The sequence below is a fragment of the Chlorocebus sabaeus genome, chromosome 9 (genome assembly GCF_047675955.1).
Source record: "Chlorocebus sabaeus isolate Y175 chromosome 9, mChlSab1.0.hap1, whole genome shotgun sequence".
NCBI classification, from domain to species: Eukaryota; Metazoa; Chordata; class Mammalia; order Primates; family Cercopithecidae; genus Chlorocebus; species Chlorocebus sabaeus.
The window spans coordinates 6,160,012-6,186,326 of record NC_132912.1 but is presented as its reverse complement, the minus strand read 5'-3'; the positions used below and the strand labels follow the sequence as shown (position 1 = coordinate 6,186,326).

At 44.2% G+C, this 26,315-nt stretch overlaps 1 protein-coding gene and 1 non-coding gene across 3 annotated transcripts in view; both read left to right on the top strand.

Annotated features, from left to right (window-relative positions):
- Positions 1–6,518, top strand: part of IL2RA (interleukin 2 receptor subunit alpha) — a 50,926-nt gene extending 44,408 nt beyond the window's left edge. Inside the window, exons 7-8 of one of the 2 annotated variants that reach the window (XM_008002194.3) lie at positions 755–821; positions 6,170–6,518. In XM_008002194.3, the coding sequence (XP_008000385.3) occupies positions 755–821; positions 6,170–6,194 (92 nt within the window). In that variant the 3' untranslated portion in view covers positions 6,195–6,518. The remainder of the gene's footprint in view (positions 1–754; positions 822–6,169) is intronic. The other variant, XM_073018704.1, reaches the window with a different exon arrangement.
- On the top strand, positions 1,652–1,792 carry LOC119618856 (small nucleolar RNA SNORA14). Its single transcript, XR_005235219.2, has one exon. It is a non-coding gene; the product is annotated as a small nucleolar RNA SNORA14 (small nucleolar RNA).
- Positions 6,519–26,315: the final 19,797 nt, after the last annotated feature.

Here is a 26,315-nt window from a genome sequence, read left to right as displayed (position 1 = left end):
TGGTAGGTTGGTTAGTTGGTTAGTTGATTGGTAGGTTGGTTGGTTGATTGAAAAGACCCCTTCCTTACACTGCAGAATGTGTGAGTGAAAAGCTAATCCAGATGCTGACAGCTCAGAATCCCATGAACCAGTTACAGGATGCTGTGAGTGAAATCTCAAGTCAGTCGCATCAGCCCCTCTCAAGCTGATCTGGAAGGGCTGTACCCTGAGCCTCTGTCAGGGGTCAACAGTGGGAGGAAGGAGCCATGTAGCCAGGCAGAGAGGACAGGCCTCCAGAAACATGGCCGTCATTTCCTGGTAGGAGGGAAAAACACACTCTGAGGTTGCATCTGCCTAGAAAGTAAATAAACATCAGCCCCCAGAACCTTAGCAGAGCAGTGTCCGGAAAACCTGAACCCTTCCAGGAGACGTTAATGTGCTCTCATCATCTGCATATTTTAACATTTCTTTTACCAGGCGCTCTTGGTGTCCTTAAACAAGGCCTGGCCTCTGAGCCTTTCTGAGGGGCTTGTGTGAGAGAAGGGTGCATACTGAGGGAAAGCTCCCTCCACCGTCACCCTGTCCTCCCCACCCTGTTCCTCAGGACTCCTAGGAAATCCCACGGGGAGGGACCTGCGTCCTGAGACAGGGAAGAGAGGCTGCAGCCTCCACCTTGCTCTTTGGGGATGTCCTCAGCCTGCCCTGTGGGCCTGGCTCCTGCTGCCCCCATGCCAAGCCCAGGGCCCTTTGCTGAACTCCCTCTCTCTATTGACAGTGGCCGGCTGTGTTTTCCTGCTGATCAGCGTCCTCCTGCTGAGTGGGCTCACCTGGCAGCGGAGACAGTAAGTGCGGTGTCACCAAGGCAGCACACGGTCAGATCAAAGTCCTGCACCCAGCCCTGCCCACCCTGCCCCATGCTCTCTCTAATCACCTGCAGTTCAGGGACTGGCAAAAGGAGAGGCCAATCCATGCTTCCGAAAGAGTCAGTAAAAAAGAATTAAAGCACCGCCAGGTGCGGCGGCTTACGCTGGTAATCACAACACTTTGGGAGGCCAAGGCTGAGTGGATCACCTGAGGTCAGGAGTTTGAGACAAGCCTGGCCAACGTCTCTACTAAAAATACAAAAAAATTAGTTGGGCATGGTGGCAGGTATCTGTAATCCCAGCTACTCAGGAGGCTGAGGCAGGAAGATCGCTTGAACCTGGGAGGTGGAGTTTGCAGTGAACAGAGATCACACCACTGCACTCCAGCCTGGGCGACAGAGCAAGACTCTGTCTCAAAAAACAAACAAAAATTAAAGCACCAGGGAAATGGGAAGGCAAAGGAGCCTCACATTCATTGAGCACCTACTATACACCAGGCTTGATGCTTGTTTTATAAACATTATTGAAATCTACCTTCTCAGAAACCTTTGGAATAGCTGTGGCCTAGAGAGATGCAACAGCTTAAAGAAGGTGGCACAGCAGAGGCCAGCACTGCAACTTGAATCTAGAGCCCATGGTTTTCCCACCCAGCCCCTACCTATAGAGGACCCAGAGCAGCATCTGTGCTGAGCTTTGCCTGTCCTGTGCTCCCCACCCTCCCTTCTGCAGAGGCTTACACCAGCATCCCCTTGACCAGGAATGTAACCCATGTGTGGTCTTTTTGCATTAATTCAGATTTCCAACCCTGGATGCCTCTTAGAACATCCAGGAGAGAGTCTTCTAAAATACCAGCGAGTTGCAAGGTCCGAGTAAATGCCACAGGAAAAGGAAGGCGGTCTAAATGGCTGTGCTTCTCCTGTGGCTCAGTGTTATTCATAGCTGTGACATCTTTTAAGAGAGGTTTACAAGAGGGAAATCATGTCACCAAAACCATTGTGACCCACTTTGAATTTGGGGGGAATCTTCATTTGCAACAATAGAAGAACAAATTTGTTGCAATAAGAAATATTTTTGTAGCTTATGTAGGTTGTTCAGCCAAAACAGCATAATAATTTTAAAAATTAAAAGATAGGCCAGGTGTGGTGGCTCACACCTGTAATCCCAGCACTTTGGAAGGCCGAGGCAGGTGGTTATCTGAGGTCAGGAGTTCGGGACCAGCCTGGACAACATGGTGAAACCCTGTCTCTACTAAAAAGTACAAAAGTAGCCGGCATGGTGTTGAGCACATGTAATCCCAGCTACTTGCGAGGCTGAGACGGGAGAATTGCTTGAACCCAGGAGGCAGAGGTTGCAGTGAGCCAAGATCATGCCACTGCACTCCAGCCTGGGCAAAAAGAGTGAAACTCTGTCTCAAAAGAAAAAAAAAAAAAGGTAAAAGGTATCAATGACTAGGCTCCAATCAGAATCTCTGGGGGTGAACCCAAGACATCAGTACCAATTTTTTTTTTTTTTTTTTGAGACGGAGTCTCACTCTGTCGCCCAGGCTGGAGTGCAGTGGCCGGATCTCAGCTCACTGCAAGCTCCGCCTCCTGGGTTTACGCCATTCTCCTGCCTCAGCCTCCCGAGTAGCTGGGACTACAGGCGCCCGCCACTGCGCCAGGCTAATTTTTTGTATTTTTTTGGTAGAGACGGGGTTTCACCGTGTTAGCTAGGATGGTCTCGATCTCCTGACCTCGTGATCTGCCAGTACCTATTTTTAATTAAGATAAAATTCATCATTTAACTGTCATAAAGTATACAGTTCAGTGGTGTCTTAGCCCATTTTGTGCTACTGTAACAGAATGCCTGATACTGGGTAACTTATAAAGAACAGATTTCTTACCGTTCGGGAGGCTGGGAAGTCTGAGGTCCAGGGGCCCCCATGTGTCAAGGGCCTTTGTGCTATGTCATCCTGTGGCAGAAGGCAGAAGGGCAAGAGTGAGAGAGAGCAGGAGAGGCTGAACTCAGCTTTTATCACAAACCCACTCCTGCAATAACAACGTTAATCCATTCATGAGGCAGAGCCCTCGTGACTTGATCACCTCTTCAAGATCTCACCTGTCAGCATTGCTGGATTAGGGATTAAGTTTCCAACACATGAGCTCTGGAGGATGTATTCAAACCACAGTAAGTGGTATTTAGTATATTTGCAATGTTGTGCAGCCATCCCCACTGATTCCAGAACACTTCTGTCATTCCCAAGAGAAGCCCCACACTGCCAAGTTCCGCATTCTCCCCAGCCCCGGGAAACCACTACTCTGTGTTCCGTCTCTATGTATTTGCCTATTCTGGACATTTGGTGTGAATGGAATCACGTGGCCTTTTATGTCTGGGATAGTTGTACGTTTTAAAGCCCCTCGGATGTATCTAATACATATGCATCCAGGTTTGACAACCCTACACTAGGCCATTGGTTTTCAAACTTGAATTTGCACCAGAATCATCTGTAGGAACATAAAGAAATGATAAATGTTTGAGATGATGGATATGCTAAATACCATGATCTGATCGCTGCACATTGCAGGTATCAAAGCATCCCTACATACCCCATAAATATGTATAACTATTGTGTGTCAACTTAAAAACGTTTGTTTAAAGAATCATCTGGAGGGCTCATTAAAGCACAGACTGCTGGGTTTCACCCGTGGGGTCTCTGTGGCAGTCGTCTTGTCTTGCTTAGGTCTAGGAATCTGCATTTCTATCAGGTTCCCACGTGATACTGATGCTGCAGTTCCAGGGAGCAGACTCTGAGGATCACCGCACTAGGCTAACAGCATTAAGAATCAGGGAAGCTGGCCAGACTCACGCTTGTAATCCCAGCACTTTGGGAGGCCAAGGAGGGTGGATTACTTGAGGTCAGGAGTTCGAGACCAGCCTGGCCAACATGGAGAAACCCCGTCTCTACTAAAAATACAAAAATTAGCTGGGCGTGGTGGTGTGGGCCTATAATCCCAGCTACTCGGGAGGCTGAGGCAGGAGAATCACTTGAACCCGGGAGACGGAGGTTGCAGTGAGCCGAGTTCATGCCACTGCACTCCACCCTGGGTGACAGAGCAAGACTCTGTTTAAAAAAAAAAAAAAAAAAGAAAGAAAGACAAAGAAAAAGTAAACTCTAGAAACTCACTCTGTATCTCTCTTGATTATCCAGGGCCTCCCTGACCCCTGCCAGCATATATTCTGGCCAACCCTAATACAAACTCCACAGTAAGACCCTGAGAAAATGCAAATCCACACCCCCAAAACCGAAGCACTTAGCCTAGCCAGAGAGAAAAATAAAATGTCTCTTCCTTTCTTATATGGGTCATCAGGCCCATAATATACCCTAATTTTCCTCCTGGGATTTAAAAGTATAAATTACTGCAATGCAAATGATAAACCTCCCAGGGTTATTGTAGCAGGAATGATCCATATAACTGACAGTCTACCAGTTTCTCTAAGGGGTCAGCGGATTCCCAAGGCGTCATTTTAGGATTCCAGGAGGGGAAGGATGTGACATGGCTGACGTGTTGTAGGTGTACTCAGTACTTGCATCCTCTCCTTCCTCAGGCTGGACACTTGACAAGCCTTAACACCTTGCAAGGATTTTTTTTCATTTGTTAGTTTGAAGACCAAAAGCCTTCGGGCCCAGAGGACAAAGCTATTTGGAAGTAGGAATGGTTCAGTGTTGATGTTGTGAAACAAAGAACTGTGTGAACCTATGTGAGTTCCCACAAAGTCTCCCAGAATTACAGTCTTTAGGGAGACTCAAACATACATCTAGAAATGACTTCTCTAGTCAGTGTGTCCAAAATCCTTCCTAGAATCTGCTATCAACTCGTGGTGCCCTCTTGTGGCAACAGAAAAGCTGCATTTGAATTACCGAAAGATCACTGTAGCCTAGCCAGCGAGAGTTTTGTTTGGGGAAATCTTTTTTGTTTGTTTTGGGCAATGACCAGGAGTCCATGATGTGCAAGAGAAGGCTCACGGTGGCTTGTGAGAGGCAGCGGTTAAATTTTCAGGACTTCTGCAAACTGGTTTTTAAGCATAGCCATTATGTAAAACTAAAGCATTTAGGCTGGGAGCAGTAGCTCCTGCCTGTAATCCCTGCACTTTGGGAGACTAAGGTGAGACGCTCGCTTGAGACCAGCCTGGGCAACAAAGCGAGACCTTGTGTCTACAAAAACATTTTAAAATTAGCTGGGCGCGGTGGCACATACCTGTAGTCCCAGCTACTGGTAAGGGTGAGGTGAGAGAATCCCTTGAATCCAGGAGTTCAAGGTTGCAGTGAGCTGTGATCACGCCACTGCACTTCAGCTTGACTGACAGATTGAGACGCTGTCTCAAAACAATAAAAAAATAAAAATAAAATAAAGTATTTAAATTTACAATTCAATAAACTACATGAAAAACAAAGGCAAGAATTACTTACAACTAATCACTTCCTAATTATTTGCTACATTTTACTGTTATCTTTGTTCACTGGATGGTTTACATCGATTGTGTCTGCATGGTGGAAATACCATTTGATGGTGGCTACTACGCATCTCTTTCCAATCACGTGGTCAGTGATGTCACATTGCCAGCTGGAAGCTGGGTGTGGAGGGAGGATTTATACCAGGGAAGATAGGCAATGTCGTCAGAGAGCTGCTTGTTAAACACCACCAGCACACCTCTGCTTGGAGCCTTTTGCTGTGGGAACTCTGTGTGAAGTAGGGAGTAATTAGAAATTCCCATGAGCCAAATAAGGACTGGGAAAAGACTAAGACCGCAATGTCCAATACAGTAGCCACTAGCCACCTGTGGATACTTAAGTGTATTTAAACTCAAATAAATTAAATACAATTAAAACTTCAGTTCCTCGGTTGCACTAGCCACATTTCTAGTATTCCCTAGCCACAGGTGTCTGTGTTATTGGACAGCACAACTAGAAAAGATTTCCATCATCTCATAAAGTTCTATAGCACAGTGCTGGCTAGAAACTAAGTGCTTTACTGCATGCAAATCATTTAGCACAGTTAGTTGCTGTTTATTATTCTTGTTCCACAGCTATTGTCTGCTGTATAGTTTTTAAAAACTTAGGCCAGGCGCAGTGGCTCATGCCTGTAATCCCAGCACTTTGGGAGGCCGAGGCGGGCAGATCACAAGATCAGGAGTTCGAGACCAACCTCGCCAACATAGTGAAACCCCGTCTCCACTAAAAATACAAAAATTCGCCGGGCATGGTGGCGCGCACACTGGTTTAGAGTGGGGACCACATTTTTTTGGTGCCATATTACACATATGACCATGACTTTGTTACACCACTACAGGAGGAAGAATAGAAGAACAATCTAGAAAACCAAAAGAACAAGAACTTCTTGGTAAGAAGCCGAGAACAGACAACAGAAGTCATGAAGCCCAAGCGAAATCAAAGGTGCTAAATGCTCGCCCAGGAGACGTCCCTTGTGCTCGCCTGCATTTTGGAAGCTCTGAAGTCACATCACAGGACACGGGGCAGAGGCAACTTTGTCTCTATGCCAATTCAGTCCCATCAGAGAGCGAGTGCTACCCACTTCTAAACAGCAATTTAGTCATTGAAGAGAAAGGGCAAGACCACTAGAACTGTCCATCTTATTTTCATGTATGTGTTCATTAAAGCGTGAATGGTGTGGAACTCTCGCCACGCTATATGTAGTATAAAGAACAGTAGGTTTACATTCATGTCATTCCAACTTCCCAGTTCAGGAATCCCAAGGAAAGCCCTAGCACTAATGTAAATACACAACACACACACACACCCTGTACCCGATACAACTGGACATTGTCCGCGTGGTTCCTTTCCCAGCCACTTCTGACTGCTGATTCTCCCCTTCACGTTACCCAATGAACATCCTTCAAGAACTCTGGGCTGCTACCCAGAAATCGTTTTACCCTTGGCTCAATCCTCTAAGCTAACCCCCTTCTACTGATCCTTCAGTCTTGAATTTCTAAAAAAACAGAGGCCATGGCAGAATAATCTTTGGGTAACTTCAAAACGGGGCAGCCAAACCCATGAGGCAATGTCAGGAACAGAAGGATAAATGAGGTCCCAGGCAGAGAATCATGCTTATCAAGGTTTTACTTGTGCATTACTAATAGGCCTCTTTAAGAGTTAGTTTCTTTGGGATTGCTATGAATGATACCCTGAATTTGGCCTGCACTAATCTGATGTTTACACGTGGACACACAACGTGCAAATCAATGAGTACGTTTCCTGAGAAGTGTCTAAGAACACCAAAAAGGGATCCGTACATTCAGTGTTTATGGAAGGAAGGAAAGAAAGAAGGAAGTGAAGAGGGAGAAGGGATGGAGGTCACACTAGTAGAATGTAACTGTGGAAAGAAGCACATCAGGCCGGGCACGGTGGCTCAGGCCTGTAACCCCAGCTACCTAGGAGACCAAGGTGGGAGGATCTCTTGAGGCCAGGAGTTTGAGACCAGCCTGGGCAGCATAGCAAGAACCATCCCTACAAAAAATTAAAAATTGGCTGGATGTAGTGGCATATGCCTGTGGTCCCAGACACTCAGGAGGCTGAGGCAGGAGGATTGCTTGAGCCCAGGACTTCAAGGCTGCAGTCAGCCATGATGGCACCACTGCACTCCAGCCTGGGCAACACAGCAAGACCCTGTCTTTAAGGAAAAAAAGAAAAGAAGAGCATACCAGCAGTCCTCAAACATTAACCAAAATCTTCAGCATATCAGAACCACCTGGAGGCCTTGTTAAAGCAGTTCGCTGGGCCCGTCTCCAGAGTTTCTGAGTCGTCAGTCTGGAATAGAGCCAAAGGTTTTGCATTTGTAACAATTCCCAGGTGCTGTTGCTGCTACTACTATTCCAAGGAACACACTTTGAGAACCATTGTGCTATCGCTCTGCACGCCCACCCACTCTCAACTCCCACAAAAAAATCAACTTCCAGAGCTATTTCGGTGGAAGTCCTGGTTCCATATCTGGTGTCAGATCTCCCCTCACGAATCGGTTGAGTCAGCATTCTAGCTCAACAGCATCACATGGTTAAGATTAACGGAAACTATTCATTCAGGAAACTATCAGCCAGTTTTCATTTCTGAAGGGGCAGGAGAGTGTTATGAAAAATAACGGGCAGTTTTCAGCAGGGTCCAGATTCAGATTAAACAACTATTTTCTGTCCGTTCTGTGACCAACCACATACAAACAGACTCATCCGTGCACCCTCCCCCTCCGCCTTCAGGTATATGTTTTCTGATTAAAGTTGAGAAGAATCTCAGACCAGAAAAAAAATATATCTATATTTAAATCTTACTTGAGTAGAATTGAATTACTCCTTTTGGGTGTTGAGGGGTCTATAAGATCAAAACTTTTCCATGATAATACTAAGATGTTATTGACCATTTCACTCTCCTTCTCTCAAAAGTGTATGGTGGAATTTTCCAGAAGCTATGTGATATGTGATGATGTCATCACTCTGCTGTTAGCATACAATCAATTTATTGCTATTGTTTATAAAAGAATAAATGATATTTTAAAAAAACTCTAGGTTTTTATTATAAATGTGGTAAGTATTGCTAACTGTAATTTACATAACCAAAAATGCTTTATAGTTTTTTGGGTTTTTTTTTTTTTTTGAGATGGAGTGTTGCTCTGTTGCCCAGGCTGGAGTGCAGTAGCGCAATCTTGGCTCACTGCAGCCTCTGCCTGCTGGGTTCAAGTGATTCTCCTGCCTCAGCCTCCCAAGTAGCTGGGACTACAGGCACCCACCACCAAGCCTGGCTAGTTTTTGTATTTTTAGTAGAGATGGAATTTCACCATGTTGGCCAGGCTGGTCTTGAACTCCTCACCTCAAGTGATCCACCCACCTTGGCCTCCCAAAGTGGTGGGATTACAGGCATGAGCCACAGCACCCAGCCTGGTATCCTCCATAGTTTTTAATAGTTTTAAATAACATGCAAAGGTCCTATCAAAGGGCCAACAAGCATATCAACATCACTGGTCATTTCAGAAATGCAAATCAAAACCACAATGAGATACTACTTCATACACATTAAGATGACTTTAAGAAAAAGACTAGGAATGCTCACAGATGGCTGGTGGCAATGTCAAAAGGTGCAGCCACTGTGCAAAACAGAGTCTGTTTTGGCAGTTCCTCAAAAAGCTAAACATAAATTTGTCCTATGACCCAATTCTATTCCTAGGTACACACCCAAACAACACAAAAACATGTGTCTAAACACAAACTTGTATACGACTGTTTATAACAGCATTATTCACACTCACCAAGAAGTAGAAACACCCAAATACCCAACAACAAATGAATGGATAAAGACCAGGCATGGTGGCTCACACCTGTAATCCCAGCACTTTGGGAGGCCAAGGTGGGCAGATCACTTGAGGCCAGGAATTGGAGATCAGCCTGGCCAACATGGTGAATCCTCATCTCTACTGTCTCTACTAAAAATACAAAAAAATTAGCTGGGCATGGTGGCACGCATCTGTAATCCCAACTATATGGGAGGCTGAGGCATGAGAATCCTTTGAACCTGGGAGGCAGATGTTGCAGTGAGCCGAGATGGTGCCACTGCACTCCAGCCTGGGTGACCAAGGGACTCTTCCCTCCGAAAAAAAAAAAAAAAGAATGAATAAGCAAATCATGGTATATCCCTACCAGTGGAGTATTAGCCACAGGAAGGGATGAAGTATTAATCCATGCTGCCATTTAGATGAACCTCAAAAACATTACGCTGAGTGAAGGAAGCCAGACACAAAAGGTCACTACAGTATGACTCATTTTATATGAAATATGTAGAATAGGCAACTCCATGGAGACAGAAAGGAGATAAGTGTTCGCCAGGGGATTTTTCTGGGGTGGTAAAAAAGTTTTGAAACTAGAGAGAGGAGGTAGTTGCACAACGTGTTGAACACACGAACAGCCACTGGATTGTATACTTTATCATGGTTAATTGTGTGTTATGTGAATTTCACCTCAACTTTCTAAAAAGGAGATCCCAAGACCAAAATATTTGAATATTGCTTATCTTATTCAAGATTCTCAAAGAAGGGTCCTCAGCCCGGAAGGATCCTCCTGAAGTCTTTACAGTGACTTTAGTATTCTATTAAGTGAGTTATCAGGAGACCCTGAATTTTTGTTTTCAAAAACTAAAATTAGCATATTACTAAAGTTTATGGAAGACTCCAATTTGGTATTCTATCAAGAATGTAAAATTTGCATAGCTCCCAGGAAAGGCTGCTGTTCCTGATGCATCACCAGAACCATCGTGAACTGGTTTTAGTTTTTACTCACTGGTATTCCTTCAGCTAAATGATGAATTCCTGCCAGTGATTTTCATGGAGGGGTTGTGTTGGCTGGCTGCCAATGTGTATAATCAATTAATTTGCTGTGGGTTGAAAACCTGAACAAACTGAAAGTCAATAACTCTTCTTAGGTCTGTAGAAGTAACAGTACAGGGTAGCTCACTGTCCTCAATATGGGAGAGGCAGACAGGCTGATACAAGGAAATCACAACTTCCCGGAGCAGAAGCCCAGAAACAAACCCTGCTACTGGAACCAGCAGAGGGGCAGGAAAACCGAAACTGGGAACTGACAAATTGCTGGAGGCTCAGTGTGGACACTTCTGAGAGACGAAAATTTCAGGGGAGCAGCCCAGTCACAAGGGGTCCCCAGTTTCATGACCTTTCCCTCCAGGAACTCAATGAGATCTTCACAGTGAAGATGGGAGAAAAACTTCCTTGTGCTTTTGAGAGGAGAAAGAGAAAAGGTTGTGTCGCGTGTGTCCGTGTGAAGCGAGTCCACCAACAGGCTTTGTGTGAGCAACAAGGCTGTTTATTTCACCTGGGTGCAGACAGGCTGAGTCCGAAAAAGGAGTCAGCAAAGGGTGGTGGGATTATCATTAGTTCTCATAGGTTTGGGATAGGCATGCAAAGTACATTCTCAAGGGCAGGGAGAATATTACAAAGTACCTTCTTAAGGGCAGGGAAGAACATATTGTATCAGTTAGGGTGGAGCAGGAACAAATCCCAGTGGTGGAATGTCATCAGTTAAGGCTATTTTCATTTCTTTTGTGGATCTTCAATTGCTTCAGGCCTTCTGGATGTATACCTGCCGGTCATGAGGGATATGATGGCTTAACTTGGGCTCAGAGGCCTGACAGGTACCATTTTGAAATATGCCAGAGCATTCAGTTCTTGCCCAACAAGGCCTGCCCTCAAGGAAATTATTTTCCTCACTATCTTAAATTTTACCATAGTCTAACCAACCTGAATTTTACCAGTGTCTAACCAACCTGAAAGAAGGGAAATAACCAACTCTAGCCTCTCTGCCCTTCTTGTCTCATCTAAGGGAGGAGGGGAATGAAAAGCACTTGTGAAGATCACAGCCCAGGGATACAGGCTTGCTGAAGACTGAGCCTAATCATAAGACTATGGAATGAAAAAAAAAAAAAAAAAAACAGACTATGGAATGGTTCCCCACCCTCTGTACCTTACCACTACATGAATGGGGTTGTTGTGTGTCACAGGGGACAACAGCTGAAACAACTGCATGTTTCAGTCCCTCTTTAAGAAGCAGTCTCTAGGGAAGCCCAAAGATGAGAGGGGAGACAAAAACAAAGACACTAGAGGGAATTTTATCCTCTGACATCTACAGCTACAGCAAATAGTAAACACAGCCTAACTCCTAATCAGATAAACATAAAGCCTCACACTAAAGGCCTATTTACCTTGGTTCCTTTTATGTTATACATCAGGTCCAGCTTTCAACAAGAAATTACAAGGCATGCTAAATGGCAAAAAAACACAGATTAAAGAGGCAAAGCAAGCATTGTAACCAGACTCAGATACTACCATGTTGGAATTATCAGACTGGGAATTTAAAACAACTACAAAAATAAACCATTATGACAGAGATTTCTATGGTCCTGTAGATCCATTCTTCCCTTCCACCATCAGTAATAAAATCCCCAAGTTTTAACCCAACACATTTCTCCCCCTAGCTAAAGATGATATTTTCTAGCCTCCCTTGCAGCTAAGTGTGGTCATGTGACTAAACTGGGACAATGAGATATAAACCAAAAAGTATCTGAGACAGGTCTTAATCCATTTAGAGGTTTATTTTGCCAAGATTAAAGACCATGACCTGTGACACAGCCTCAGAGTTCCTGAGAACATGTGCCCAAGGTGGTTGAGTTACAGCTGGGTTTGATATTAATACATTTTAAAGGGACAGACATTATAGGCAAAGACATAAAGCAATACATGTAAGGTATACATTGGTTCAGCCAAGAGAGGTGGGACATGTCAAAGTGGAAGGCTTCCAGGTCATGGTTGATTCAAAAGTTTTCTGACTGGCAATTGGTTGAAAGAGTTAAGCTAAGGCTGAGGAGTTGAAGTCAGTAAAAAGAAATGCTTGAGTTAAGATAAGGGGGGTAGGGTTGTGGAAGATAATGTCCTTGTCATGTACATGAAGCCTCCAGATAGCAGGCTTCAGAGAGAATAGATAGCACATATTTCTTATTGGACCTTTACAGATGTCAAACTCTCTGGAAAAGACCCATTAGGAGAAAGGAGATTCCTCCAGTATGAAAATTAAGAGATAGCTTTGCAAGGTCACTTCAAAATATGTCAAAAAATATTTTGGGATAAAACAATTTTATTTCCTTCTTGGCCTGTTATATGTCATGTGATGCTATACCAGAGTCAAGTTGGGATTGGGTATCTTACTGCCAAAGGGTCTGTTTCTTCAGTCTTATGATCTCTGTTTTAATGTAATGCTGGTCAGTGATGCCTGAATTCCAAAGGGAAGGATTACAATGAGGTGAGTCAACCCCCCACTTCTTATCATGACTTGAACTAGTTTTTCAGTTTCTTGGGGATCCCCTTGGACAAGAAGGGGCCCATTCAGTCAGTTGGAGGCTTAGAATTTTATGTTTGGTTTACAGAGATATGAGCAGAAGTGACATGTGACACCCAGGGTGTGCCCTTGAAGAGAACACGCACACCCTCCTTCATCTCCTCTCACTGGTGGCTGTGTGCTCTTGCTCTCGTGAGCTAGAATCACTTGGAGGACAGAAGCCACACATGAAGCCTGAGAGGGAAAGAAAATCAAAGGAGGCTAGGAGTCTGACCCATGAGGTGTCCCACCATCTGTGCACACACTCGGACTGCATGTGAGACAGAAATAACCCTCCCATTTGCTGTGATTTTTGGCCTTGTTAGGGCAGCAGCCTAACTATATCAATCACCCACACTCCTACTGAAATGACACCCTTGGCTATTGTTTGGATATGGTTTTGTTACCAGAAAGGGGTCCCGATCCAGATCGCAAGAGAGTTCTTGGATCTCACACAAGAAAGAATTCAGGACGAATCTGTAGCGTGAAGTGAAAGCAAGTTTATTAGGAAAGCAAAGGAATAAAATAATGGCTACTCCACAGACAGAGCAGTTCTGAGGGCTGCCGGCTACCCATTTTTTATGGTTATTTCTTGAGGATATACTAAACAAGGGGTGAATTATTTATTTCTCCCCTTTTGAGACCATATAGGGTAACTTCCTGATGTTGCCATAGTATTTGTAAACTGTCATGGTGCTGGTGGGAGTGTAGCAGTGAGGATGACGAGAGGCCACTCTTGTCTCTATCTTGGTTTTGGTGGGTTTTAGCTGACTTCTTTACTGCAGTCTGTTTTATCAGGAAGGTCTTTATGACCTGTATCTTGCACCCACCTCCTGTCTCATCCTGTGACTTAGAATGCCTTAACCATGTGGGAATGCAGTCCAGTAGGTCTCAGCCTTAGTCTATCCAGCCCCTATTCAAGATGGAGTTGCTCTGGTTCAAACGTCTCTAACAGTTGTTTATCCCAACCGAATCTCATGTAGGAATGTGATTCCCAGTGTTGGAGGTGGACCTAATAAGAGATGTTTGTGTAATGAGGGTGGATCCTTCATAAATAGATGATTGTCCTCCCTGAGTGAGAGCGGTGAGTGAGTTCTCATTCTATTCATTCCCATGAGAGCTGGTTGTTAAAAAGAGCCTGGCATCTCCCCCCGCCCTTTCTTCCTCTCTTGCCATATGACCTCTGCACACACCAGCCCCTCTTCACCTCCCATCACGAGGAGAAGCAGCCTAAGACCTTTCCCAGTGGAGATGCCCAATCTTGAACTTTCCAAACACCAGAACTGTGAGCCAAATAAAACGTTTTCTTTATAAATGACTCCGTCTCCAACTGGGTGTGGTGGCGCACACCTGTAATCCCAGCTACTTGGGAGGCTGAGGCAGGAGAATCACTTGAACCCGGGAGTCAGGGTTGCAAAGAGCAGAGATCGTGCCACTGCACTCCAGCCTGGCCACAGAGTGAGATTCTGTCGAAAGAAAAGAAAGAAAGGAGGAAAGAAAGAAAGAAAGAAGGAAAGAAAGCAAGAAGGAAAGAAAGCAAGAGAGCAAGAAATCAAGAAAGAAAGAAAGCAAGAAAGAAAGAGAAAGAAAAAGAAAGGAAGAAAAGAAAGAAAGACTCAGTCTCAGGCATTCTCAGGTTATAGCAACACAAAACAGACTAAAACACCCTCTCCACCAAAATTCTGTTTGTGTAGTCATATTAGTATCAAAATCTTTTCAAGGGAGAATGGACTCAAGAATCAACATTCAACGTGACAGCAGACTTTCAAGTAAATACATGTTTTCTGTTCCATAAATATTATCTGAAAAAAATTTCTCTACAAGAGGTAAACAAGTAGATAAGAAAAAATAGCATTGGTTCTCTTTATTAATTTGAATACTCCCCTACTCTTCTTCAGAAAATCACTGCACTCGGTCTCCAACACCCCTGAAGGCTTTCTGAAATGTTGGCTCATGTGGAGGTGTTCCTTTCGCCTGATGTATTCTGGCTAAGTCAGAAACCACAAAGAGAAAGCTGCTGAAATTTTAAAAACTTCTCCCTGTTATTTCCATTTCTCCTCTTAAAGAGTGCAATGCGAAACATATGTCCTCTTCTTCTACGATATTAATGAACATACCTTCAGAGCTAGCCTACTGATATGAGGGTAAGGATGAGAAGAAATCTTGTTATCTCAGGGCAATAGGATTATCAAGCACTGTATCAGCAAATGCATCACTTAAGACTGAGTTGTAAATACAGCCATGCACTGCATAACAATGTGTTAGTCAACAACAGACTGCATCTACACGACAGTGGTTCCATAAGATTACAATACTATATTTTACCACACCTTTTCCATGTTCAGACACACAAATATGGCCAGGTGCAGTGGTTCACGCCTGTAATCCCAGCACTTTGGGAGGCTAAGGTGGGCAGATCATCTGAGGTCAGAAGTTCAAGACCAGCCTGACCAACATGGCAAAACCCCATCTCTACTAAAAATACAAAGTTAGCTGGATGTGGTGGTACATGCCTGTAATCCCAGCTACTCGGGAGGTTGAGGCAGGAGAATCGCTTGAACCCAGGAGGCGGAGGTTGCAGTGAGCCGAGATTGCACCATTGCACTCCAGCCTGGGTAACAGAGCGAGACTCTCTCTCAAAACAAACAAACAAACAAAAAGATACACAAATATATACCATTGTATCACAATCGCCGCAGTATTCAGTATAGTAACCTGCCTTACAGGTTTGTAGCTAGGGGAGATAGGCTACAGCAGCCCTGGTGTGTAGTAGGCTCTGCCATCTAGGTTTGTGCAAGTTCACTCTGTGATGTTTGCACAACAACAAAATCACCTAACAGTGCATTTCTCAGGAAGTGTCCCCATCGTTAAGTGACTCGTGACTGTAACAGAAAATCAAAACCCACTGTCTCTCATAACTGTGTCCCCTCCAGTGGTGCTTCCTGCATGACTCAGCAACTTTCTCATAACTGTGTCCCCTCCAGTGGTGCTTCCTGCATGACTCAGCAACTTTCTCATAACTGTGTCCCCTCCAGTGGTGCTTCCTGCATGACTAAGCAACTTTATCAAGAACCTGGTTATGGGTATTTTTTCTTCTCTCTTTTCTGTCTCCAGTGATGTCAAGTTTATCCAAAGACCAGCTTAGCCTCGTGATAGCCAACAGTTTGTCGCTATCCCAGAATTAATATCAGATGATCAAATCTAGAAATAAGAAAAGAAATAAGGTTCCCCCTTTGGCACTTCCAGCAAATGTCTTCTCCAGTCTTGTTGACTCAAACTAGGCCTCATATCTACTGCTGCACTGTGACCAGAAGATGTGAGATGATTCTGATTTCGTAAGGCCCAAGCCACAGACCCCACTCCTAGAACCAGTAATAAAGAGAAGATCTTAAAAGCAGCCAGAGAAAAATGAACCATTGCAGAGAAATATAATAAGGATGACAGCCAGGCCCGGTGGCTCACACTCCCAGCACTTTGGAAGGTCGAGGCAGGCGGATCACTTGAGGTCAGGAGTTGAGACCAGCCTGGCCAACACGGTGAAACCCTGTCTCTACTAAAAATACAAAAATTAGGCAAGCATAGTGGTGCATCCCTGTAATCCCAGCTACTCGGAAGACTGAGGCAGGAGAATCACTTGAACCCAAGAGGTGCAGGTTGCAGTGAGCCAAGATCGCACCACTGCACTCCAGCCTTGGTGACACAGTGAGACTCTGTCTCAAAAGAAATAAAAATAAATAAATAAAGGCAGCAGATTTCTCTCTGGTAACAGTGTAAGTGGAGCAATATCTTTAAACTACAGAAAGCAAAAACTGTCAACCTAAAATTCTATATCCAGGGAAAATAGCCTTCAAAAATGAAGATGAAATAAGTATTTTTGGACATATAAAAGTTGAAAGACTTCATAACCCGCAGGCTTACATGGCAAGAAATATTAAAGGCCTCAGCTAAAATTTCACTGGGTTGAATAACATCTCCCCAAAATTCCCGTCTACTTGGAACCTGCAAATGTGGCCTTGTTTGAAAACAGAATGTTTGGAAATGTAACAAAGTGAAGATGAAGTCATACCAGATTAGGGTGGACCTTAAACCAGTATGACTGGTGTCCTCATAAGAAGAGGGAAATTTGGACGCGGACCCACACAGAGGGAAGACAGCCAGGTGAAGACAGAGTCAGAGATTGGAGGTTTTTTTGTTTTTGTATTTGTTTTGAGACAGAGTCTCACTCTGTCACCTAGGCTGGAGTACACTGGCATCATCTCAGCTCACTGCAGCCTCTGCATCCCAGGTTCAAGAGATTCTTGTGCCTCAGTTGCCCAAGTAGCTGGGATTCCATGTGTGTGCCACCACACCTGGCTAATTTTTGTATTTTTTTTTTTAGTAGAGACAGGTTTTTGCCATGTTGCTGAGGCTGGTCTCAGACTCCTGGTCTCAAGTTATCCACTTGCCTCGGCCTCCCAAAGTGCTGGGATTACAGACATGAGCCACTGCACCCAGCTGGAGAGACTGAAGTTTGATACCACGAGCTGAGGAACACCAAGGACTGTCAGCAATAATCAGGTTAGGAAGAGGCAAGGAAGGGGCTTCTGCTGGAGCCTTCAGAGAGAGCACAGTCCTGCTGATGCCTTGATTTCAGACTTCCAGCTTCTAGAACTATGAGAGAATGCATTTCTGCTGCTTTAAGCCACCCAGTTTGTGGTACTTTGTGACCGCAACCCTAGGGAACTAATACAGAAGTCTTCAGGCAGAAGAAGAATAGTACAAGTTGGAAATACAGATCTCCTGGAAAGGAAGAAAGAGCACAAGAAATGGTAACTACATGGGTAAAATGATGAAAACTTTTCTTATTTCGATACCTTTAAAAATACCTTAACAAAAATAATTACAAATGCAGGGAGAGTATATAATATAAATATCAATAACATGTAAGAAAGCAATAGATAAAAGGGAGAAATGGAAGTATACTATTTTCAAGTCCTTGTAGTATGTGTGACTGTGATAATATCTGTTGAAGGTAGACAGTGGTAAGTTAGATGTATACTAAAACCCTGAGGCAACCACTAAAACAACACAATGAAAAGTTATAGTAATAAACCAATAAAAGGCAGTAAAAGGGAAAGATTTAAAATTCACTTCAATAGAAGGCAGACACGAGAGAAAGGGTAACAGAGAACAGACGGGATGAAGGGTGTTTGTTTGTTTTAAGCAAGATGATAGATTGAAACCGAACCATATCAATAATCCTCTTTTTTTTTTTGTTTTTTTGTTTTTTGAGACGGAGCCTCGCTCTATCACCCAGGTTGGAGTGCAGTGGTGGGCTCTCAGCTCACTGCAACCTCCGCCTCCTGGGTTCATGCAATTCTCCTGCCTCAGCCTCCCATATAACTGGGATTACAGGCATGCACCACCACGCTCAGCTAATTTTTGTATCTTTAGTAGAGACGAGGTTTCACCATGTTGGTCAGGCTGGTCTTGAACTCCCAACCTCAAGTAATCTGCCCACCTCCCAAAGTGATGGGATTACGGGCATGAGCCACCATGCTCGGCAATAACCACTTTAAATGTAAATTGTCTACACATTCCGATCAAAAGACAAAGATTATAAGAGTGGATTTTAAAAGCAAGAATAAACTATATCCATACATAAGAAATAAAAAATTGAAAGCAAAAAGATTAGAAACACTTAGGAAGCTGGAGTGGTGCTACTAATATCAGATTAACAAATTTGAGAGTAACGAACATAACCAAAGACAAAGAAAGTCATTTCATAATGCTAAAAGGATCAATTCATCAGGAGGCCAGAGCAACCCTAATACTAGGATTGTCTGGATTGCTATGTACTTAATACTAGAGTTTCAAAGTACATGAAGCTAAAACTAATTGAACTGCAAAAGTAAATAGTCAAATCTGTGACGACAGTGGGAGATTTCAATACGCTTCTGTCACTCTCGGAAACAGGTAGAACAAGTAGACAGAAAAACCAATAAAATATGGAGGACTTAAACAACATTATCAAGCATTTGACTTAATTGAAATGTATAGAACCATTACCAAACAAAGACTGAACAAACATTCTTTTAAAATGCATAAGGAACATTTATCACCACAGGCTGTTTACTGGGATACATTTTTTTTAAGTCTCCACCTCACACCCTTTAGGGTGGCTACTATCAAAAAGAAAACAGAGAATAACAAGTGTTGACAAGGATATGAAGCAATTGGCACTCTGGTGCATGGCTGGTGGGATTGTAAAACAGAGCAGCTGCTGTGGAAAACAGTATGGTAGATGCTAAAAAAAAAAAAATAGAATTACAGTATGATCCCGCAATTCCACTTCTGGGTATATACCCAAAAGTATTGGAAACAGGGTCTCAAAGAGTTTATAGCAATATTATTCCCAATGGTCCAAAGGTGGCAGCAACCCAAGTGTCCATCAACAGATGAAAGAATAAACGAAGTGTGGTACATACACATGATGGAATATTATTCAACCTTGAAAAGGAAGGAAATGTTAACACGGGCTACAGCACGGATGAACCTCGAGGACACTAGGCTCAGTGAAATAAGCTAGACATGAAAGGACAAACGCTGTTTGATTGCATTTATCTGAGCTCCTTAGAGTAGGCAAATTCACCAAGACAGAAAGTAGAATGGTCACTGCCAGGGGCTGGGGGAAGAGGAAAGAGGAGTTACGGTTTTGTTTTGTTTCTTTTTTTCTTTGGAGACAGAGTCTCACTCTGTTGCCCAGATTGAAGTGTAGAGGTGTGATCTTGGCTCACTGCAACCTCCGCCTCCTGGCTTCAAGCGATTCTCCTGCCTCAGATTCCCGAGTAGCTGGGACTACAGGCCCACACCACCACGCCTGGCTAATTTTTTTGTATTTTCGTAGAGATGGGGTTTCACCATGTTGCCCAGGTTGGTCTCAAACTTCTGAGCTCAGGTCATCCACCCATTGGCCTCCCAAAGTGCTGGGATGACTGGCAGGAGCCACCACACCTGGCCGGAGTTAATGTTTAATGGGAACAAAATTTCAGTTTTGCAAGACTAAAAAGTTGTGGAGAAGGATACTGGCGATGGCTGCACAAGGTGATTGTACTTAATGCTGCAGAATTGTACACCTGAAAATGGTTAAGATGGTGAATTTTATATTATGTGCTTTTTGCCACTATATAGATATATATAATATATATAAAATATATATATAAATATATATATATATATACTGCTTGACTCCGTTTATATAAATTTCTAGAAAATCCCAACTGCCCTATAGTGACAGGAAGCAGATCAAAGATCGTCAGGGGAAGAAGACAAAGGAGCATTATCTTGGTTGTGGTTTTATGGGCGTGTACTTATGCCAAAATTTACCAAATTGTGTACTTTGAATATGTGCAGTTTTTTAACGTTCACTAAACCCCCAATAAAACTCTTTCTCAAAAGTTACCTGTTTGAAATTCCTAGCCAGGTTCTGTTTTTTGGACTGGCCCCTGAGTGACTCTCTCCTGGCCTCACCAGCCTGCAGGTCCAGATGAAACTGTGTTCTTGGTAATAACCTGTACATACACACACACGATCTCTTTCAGAGCCTGCAGACTCAGGTGAGGCCATATTCTTGATAACAACCTGTAAATCACACAGACACACACACACTCACACACACACACACACTCTCTCTCTCTCGCTCTCGCTCTCCTTCAGAGCCTGCAGGTTCAGGCGAGACTGTGCTCTTGGTGATGACACACACACACACACACACATACACGGTCTCCTTCAGATATTTTTAGGAGTCCTTGGCATCCTGCCGGGCAGCCTTCCTGGGCTCCACCTATGGGAGGGGAACATGTTCCTCCTTCCCATTATATGTCGTATTTTATCACCTGGGCACTAAGACAAGTTAACTGTGTCCTAGAGTCTCACAGAATCCTTTGTGAATCCTGCATCCCCAGCTTCTGCCCCCAGCTTTGCTTTCCACAAGGTTTTGACACAGACCCACGGAAGAATCTCTGAGACAGGTACCAGGACATCCTCTGCGTTCCTCCCTATTCTTTTCCCCCAGCCTCACTCTTCCAAAAATGCAACTAGAGTCACGGGTCCTGCCCCATAGGTTTCCCAGAGGTGCCCAGATCAATCCGAATTCTAGGGCTGAACGCAGGTAGTCGGAAACCGTCCACGTGCCTCACGATAGGATGTAACACCATCTGTTAAGGCCTCTGAACTCTAGGCTCTTTATGTGTTCATTTTACAAATATTTAGCACCACCCCTTAAGGAAAACCTAGAAACAAGAGGCTCCATTGCTGTTGGGACAAAATGATGTGTAAAGTGTTACAGTGTGGCAGAGTTCCCACATGAAGGCTCCAGACTGTGTGCTCTGTTCCCATGCAACACCTCCAGGCAGACTTGCGAGAACAAAGTCACCAGGTGCTGCTCTGCTGGAACACTCCGCCAGGAACACTCCGCCAGGAACACTCCGCCAGGTGCAAAACCGAAAAGGTGGGGGGGCAGGAGACAGGCAGGAGAACTGGTTTCCTTCCCACCCACGCCGCTCTCTGCTGTCACTGTGACGGAAGAGAAAAGGAAAAGAGGGATGGTGAAGTCTGTGTCCCAAGTCTCTGCTTTATGCTGCTTTGCAGTTTGTGGAGGAAGCGTAGGTTTTAATACGCAGAATCCATTACATTGTGATACCCCAAAAACTAGGACAGTCAGGCTGCATTTTGGAAGCAGCAGCCAGAAGTACAAGTCCTGCCCATGGGAAAGAGGAAAAACAGAAGAAAGCTTGAGAGCTCTCTGAGTTTCCCTCAGGCAAATGTGGCCTGAACGAGATCCAAATGTCCCCGCGTGTCCAACCGGTGAGGGATGGCGAGCTGAGAGCCTGAGCAGCACACCTCACGGGGAATTAACAAGGGAGGGGCCTGGGCTCCCCATCGATCCCCTGCAGACCCGCGGGCAGCTGGGGCCAGAGCTGCAGGCAGGTAAGCCTGCCAGGAACGGAATAGGCACCCGGGATCTACAGGTGCCACCCACTGGGAATCCTTAGCACCTGCAGACACCAGGGACAGAAATTGAGGGAGACCTGCCCGCCTGCCCGCCTCCCATGTGTGGCCCATCGTAACCACGCCAGGCCCCCTCCCCAGAGGGCTCCCTGGGTGCGGACCCCTAACAGTAGCTCTCCAAGGAAGAGGAGAATGAAATCCTAAGGAGGTTTTTGAACCAAACTCTGACTGAATTAATAATTCACCTGACAAATTACTGAAGTAGACAAAGGGAAAGACACAGAGTGGATAAGGTTCAATCAAGAGCCCCTGGCAGTTCAGGGGTTTGGAAGGGGAAATGACGTGTGGGGACTCTCAAATATGCGTCTCCCCCCAGGTCCTGCAAGGACCGTCTGCCCGCTCTACCCAGAAGAATCAAATGGCATCTTCGCTCCACGAACCACAACTTTGGGGCACACAGGCTTTTCTTTCCTCTTCTCCAATAGATTCCCTGCCCAGAAATGTCTCAGGGTGAATCATTTTATTTTTTAATTTCTATTTTAGATTTGGGGGTGCATGTGCAGGTGTGTTACATGGTTATATTGCATGATGCTGAGGTTTGGACTTCTCATAAGGATGGTTAGTCATTTAAAGTTAATAAACCAGCCAGGCATGGTGGCTCATGCCTGTAATCCCAGCACTTTGGGAGGCCAAGCTGGGAAGATCATATGAGATCAGGAGTTCGAGACCAGCCTGGCCAACATGGCAAAACCCTATCTCTAATAAAAATACAAAACTTAGCTGGCGTGATGGTTCATGCCTGTCATCCCAGCTACTCGGGAGGCTGAGGCAGGAGAATCGCTGGAACCTGGGAGGCAGAGTTTGCAGTGAACTGAGATTGCACCACTGCATTCCAGCCTGGGCAACAGAGACTCTGTCAAAAAAAAAAAAAAAAGAATTCTAAGGGCTAGCCATCAAACCTGACACTTGATATGCTAGAGGGACATTAGCGACCATTCTCTCTGGAGAAAGCAACCTGGCTGAGAGGATTATTGATTGTTTTGCTTCAAAATCCTATTTTAAATATGCCCCTACTAGATGACCCGGCCATGCTTCTCCTAGAAAAGTTTCAGATAAATTAAAACGTATATATATATATATGTGTACACACACACAAATATTTGCACAAAAGTGTTCATCACAGCTTTATTTATTATTGCCAAAAACAGGAAACAACCCAAATGTCCATCAACAAATTATATGTTCATCTTTTTTTTTTTTTTAAGACACTATTTCACTCTGTTGCCCAGGCTGGAGTGCAGTGACACAATGTCAGCTCACTGCAATCTCCACCTCCTGGGTTCAAGCAATTATTCTGCCTCAGCCTCCTGAGTAGCTGGGACTATAGGCATGTGCCACCACGCCCAGCTAATTTTTGTATTTTTTTTTTTCAGTAGAGATGGGATTTCACGATGTTGACAGGACTGGTCTCGAACTCCTTACCTCAAGTGATCCACCTGCTTTGGCCTCCCAAAGTGCTGGGATTACAGGCGCGAGCCACTGCACTGACCCAAATTATATATTAATCTAATGGAAGACTATTCCACAACCAAAGGGACAAGTTATAAATGCACACAACAGGCAGAAGTGCAAAACAAAATGCTGAGTAAGGAGTCCAGATGAGAGATCATGTACCATACGATTCTGTTTCTATGACTTTAGGGTAGGCAAACTCGTCTGTGGCAGAAGAAATCAGAACCATGTTTGCCAGGGACAGAGGATAGTGTAGAAATTGACTGGAAAGGGACGCCAGGGATCTTTCTGAGGAAAAGGAACTATCCTATGACTTGATAGAGGAAAGGGTGTTTGTGTTTGTCAAAACTCATGTAAAGCGGATCTTAATTTAAAATGTCAATGCTAGTTGAGTATCAGAAGTATTTCATTAAATCTACGATGCTATAAATCATAAGATTCACCATGATTTTATTTACTCCTAAGAAATAAAGGGGAAAAGAGCATCACCACTAAAACTGCGACACACTGTAGGCTGTAAGACACACCTGATTTAGAAATGCTAAATGTGACAGTTAACATATGTTTTCGAATCAATGATCTTTAAGAGTTTAGTCCTTTCTTTGCGTTTCTCTATAACAAACCTACACTCATCACTCCCCACAAAACAGGTAGGTGCCCCAGGCCAGCAAAAACGGCTGAGATCTCAGGAAGACAAAAAAGAAAAACACATTAATTATTTTCTAAGTATAATTCTTACAAAACAGGGATATCAGCCCACAGTTCTTAATTAACTTGTCTAAGTTCAAAGTCTGTCACTAATTACTGAACTATATTTTCATCTGATTACTAAAGAGACAAGGATACTCTTCAGCCCTGACTTTAGTGCAAAACTGTTCTCTTTACAGCAAACTGAAATCTGCATTTATTACATTTAGCTTCTGCTTGTGGAAATCTGTTTAGCAAGCTGCACTTCTAGAATACAAGTCTCTAGATTACAATGGTTGATGAACGGTGGAAAGAAATAAGTCTTTGAACTCAAAATTTATTTTTTCCCCTTATTTAGCAGTGTGTCTGGGAAGGTGGAATTTACATTGATTTAATCCTAGGTCCCAGTCTCCTCTCTGTCAGGATGGATATTGCTGGTTACCGTAAAACACAGCTTCTTATCCCCATTGTGAGTACTGGCCCCTTCGTTATGCAAATGTGCAGCAGTGAAGCCGCTCTGCCGCTGAGGAAAGCGTGTAACAAGACCTTTAGCCAATGGAAAGACCACCCTTCCAGAACTGACCTTTCAGCTTGCAGAGCTTCTCAGTAGGCAGTAAGTAAATTTCCAAAGGCACTTCCTGGGAAGAGGGAATCTGATACCCAGACCCCTTCCCTTGTGAGGCTCAGTGTGTGTGGAACTTCTCTGATATATGAAGATGATCCCAATGAGGTGTGCTGATGGAAAAAGACATCACAAGTTACAACACACTGTGAGGTCACAAGCAATCTGTATTGGTGATCCAGGCCCAAAGCCAGGTCTTGAATATTTCTGGGAATGGCTAGAAGTAACACAGCACATAAATAAGTCTGTTCTGGTAAACATGCATTGAGAGTTGCTTCTATCAGTATCCAGCCAAGGGGATAAAAACCTTTCTATGAGCCAAGTGCAGTAGTTCATGCCTGTAATCCCTGCACTTTGGGAGGCAAAGGCGGGCAGATCACCTGAGGTCAGGAGTTCGAGACCAGCATGGCCAACGTGGTGAAATTCCGTCTCTATTAAAAATACAAAAATCAGCTGGGCATGGTGGTACATGCCTATAATCCCGGATACTTGGGAGACTAAGGCAGAAGAATCGCTTGAACCCGGGAGGCAGAGGTTGCAGTGAGCCAAGATCACGCCACTATGCTTCAGCCTGGGCAGAGAAAGACTCTGTTTAAAAAACAAACAAACACCTTTCTGTGTATTTCAAACAGAAGGGGATTTAATACAGGCAATTGGTTACAAAAGTTTTGGAATTTTTAGCAGAGCAAAAGGTGGGATTACCTACAGATCGGTGTCTAAAGGAAGTCCTTACTGCCCCTAGAGTTTGAGTTACAAAAGGTATTATTACCCAGAGCCTATGAGCACACACTTGCTGCTATGGCTGCTGTTACAGCCACCTCTGGTACCAGGGAAGTGGTGTTCCTACTGATGTTGAGGAGCCTGGAACTCTACGATCCTTCTAAATTTGCTGCCAGGAGAAAAATGGCTTGTGGATTCTTCCTACTTACAATTTTGTGTTATTGAGCAAAATCACCTGGACTTAGCTGGCAAGAGAGATTAGGAAATGTAGTTTTCAGGCTTCTAGACTGAGCAGTAACAGAGAGTATATTGGAAGGACTACTATGGGACTTAATACCAACAGTCAATATCTGGCACAGGAAGAATGGTTGAATATGAGTGAACTTGAGTGAAACTTCATTGAATTCTCGGAGAGGAAATCACCAGGGGCATCACTACAGTAATGACAGAGATGTATCAGGCCATGCCAAAACTATTTTCAACAGTGACACTAGGCAGGGCGCGGTGGCTCACGCCTGTAATCCCAGCACTTTGGGAGGCCGAGGCGGGCGGATCACAAGGTCAGGAGATCGAAATCATCTTGGCTAACACGGTGAAACCCCATTTCTACTAAAAATACAAAAAAATTAGCCGGGCGTGGTGGAGGGCACCTTAGTCCCAGCTACTCGGGAGGCTGAGGCAGGAGAATGGCGTGAACCCAGGAGGAGGAGCTTGCAGTGAGCCAAGATTGCGCCACTGCACTCCAGCCTGGGCGACAGAGCGAGACTCCGTCTCAATAAAACAAAACAAAACAAAACAAAACAAAACAAAACAAAAACAGTGACACTAGTATATGGTAATATCAGAAACAATAGAAGTAGTAGACTAATTAATATCTCATGTGGTTGGAATGGCCACAGAATTTGATATTCTGTGAATATCAAATTATTTTTTTGACCTTTCTATGGAAAGTGATCTTATAAAATGATTGTTGGATGGGTGTGGTGGCTCACACCTGTAATCCCAGCACTTTGGGACGCCAAGGTGGGCAG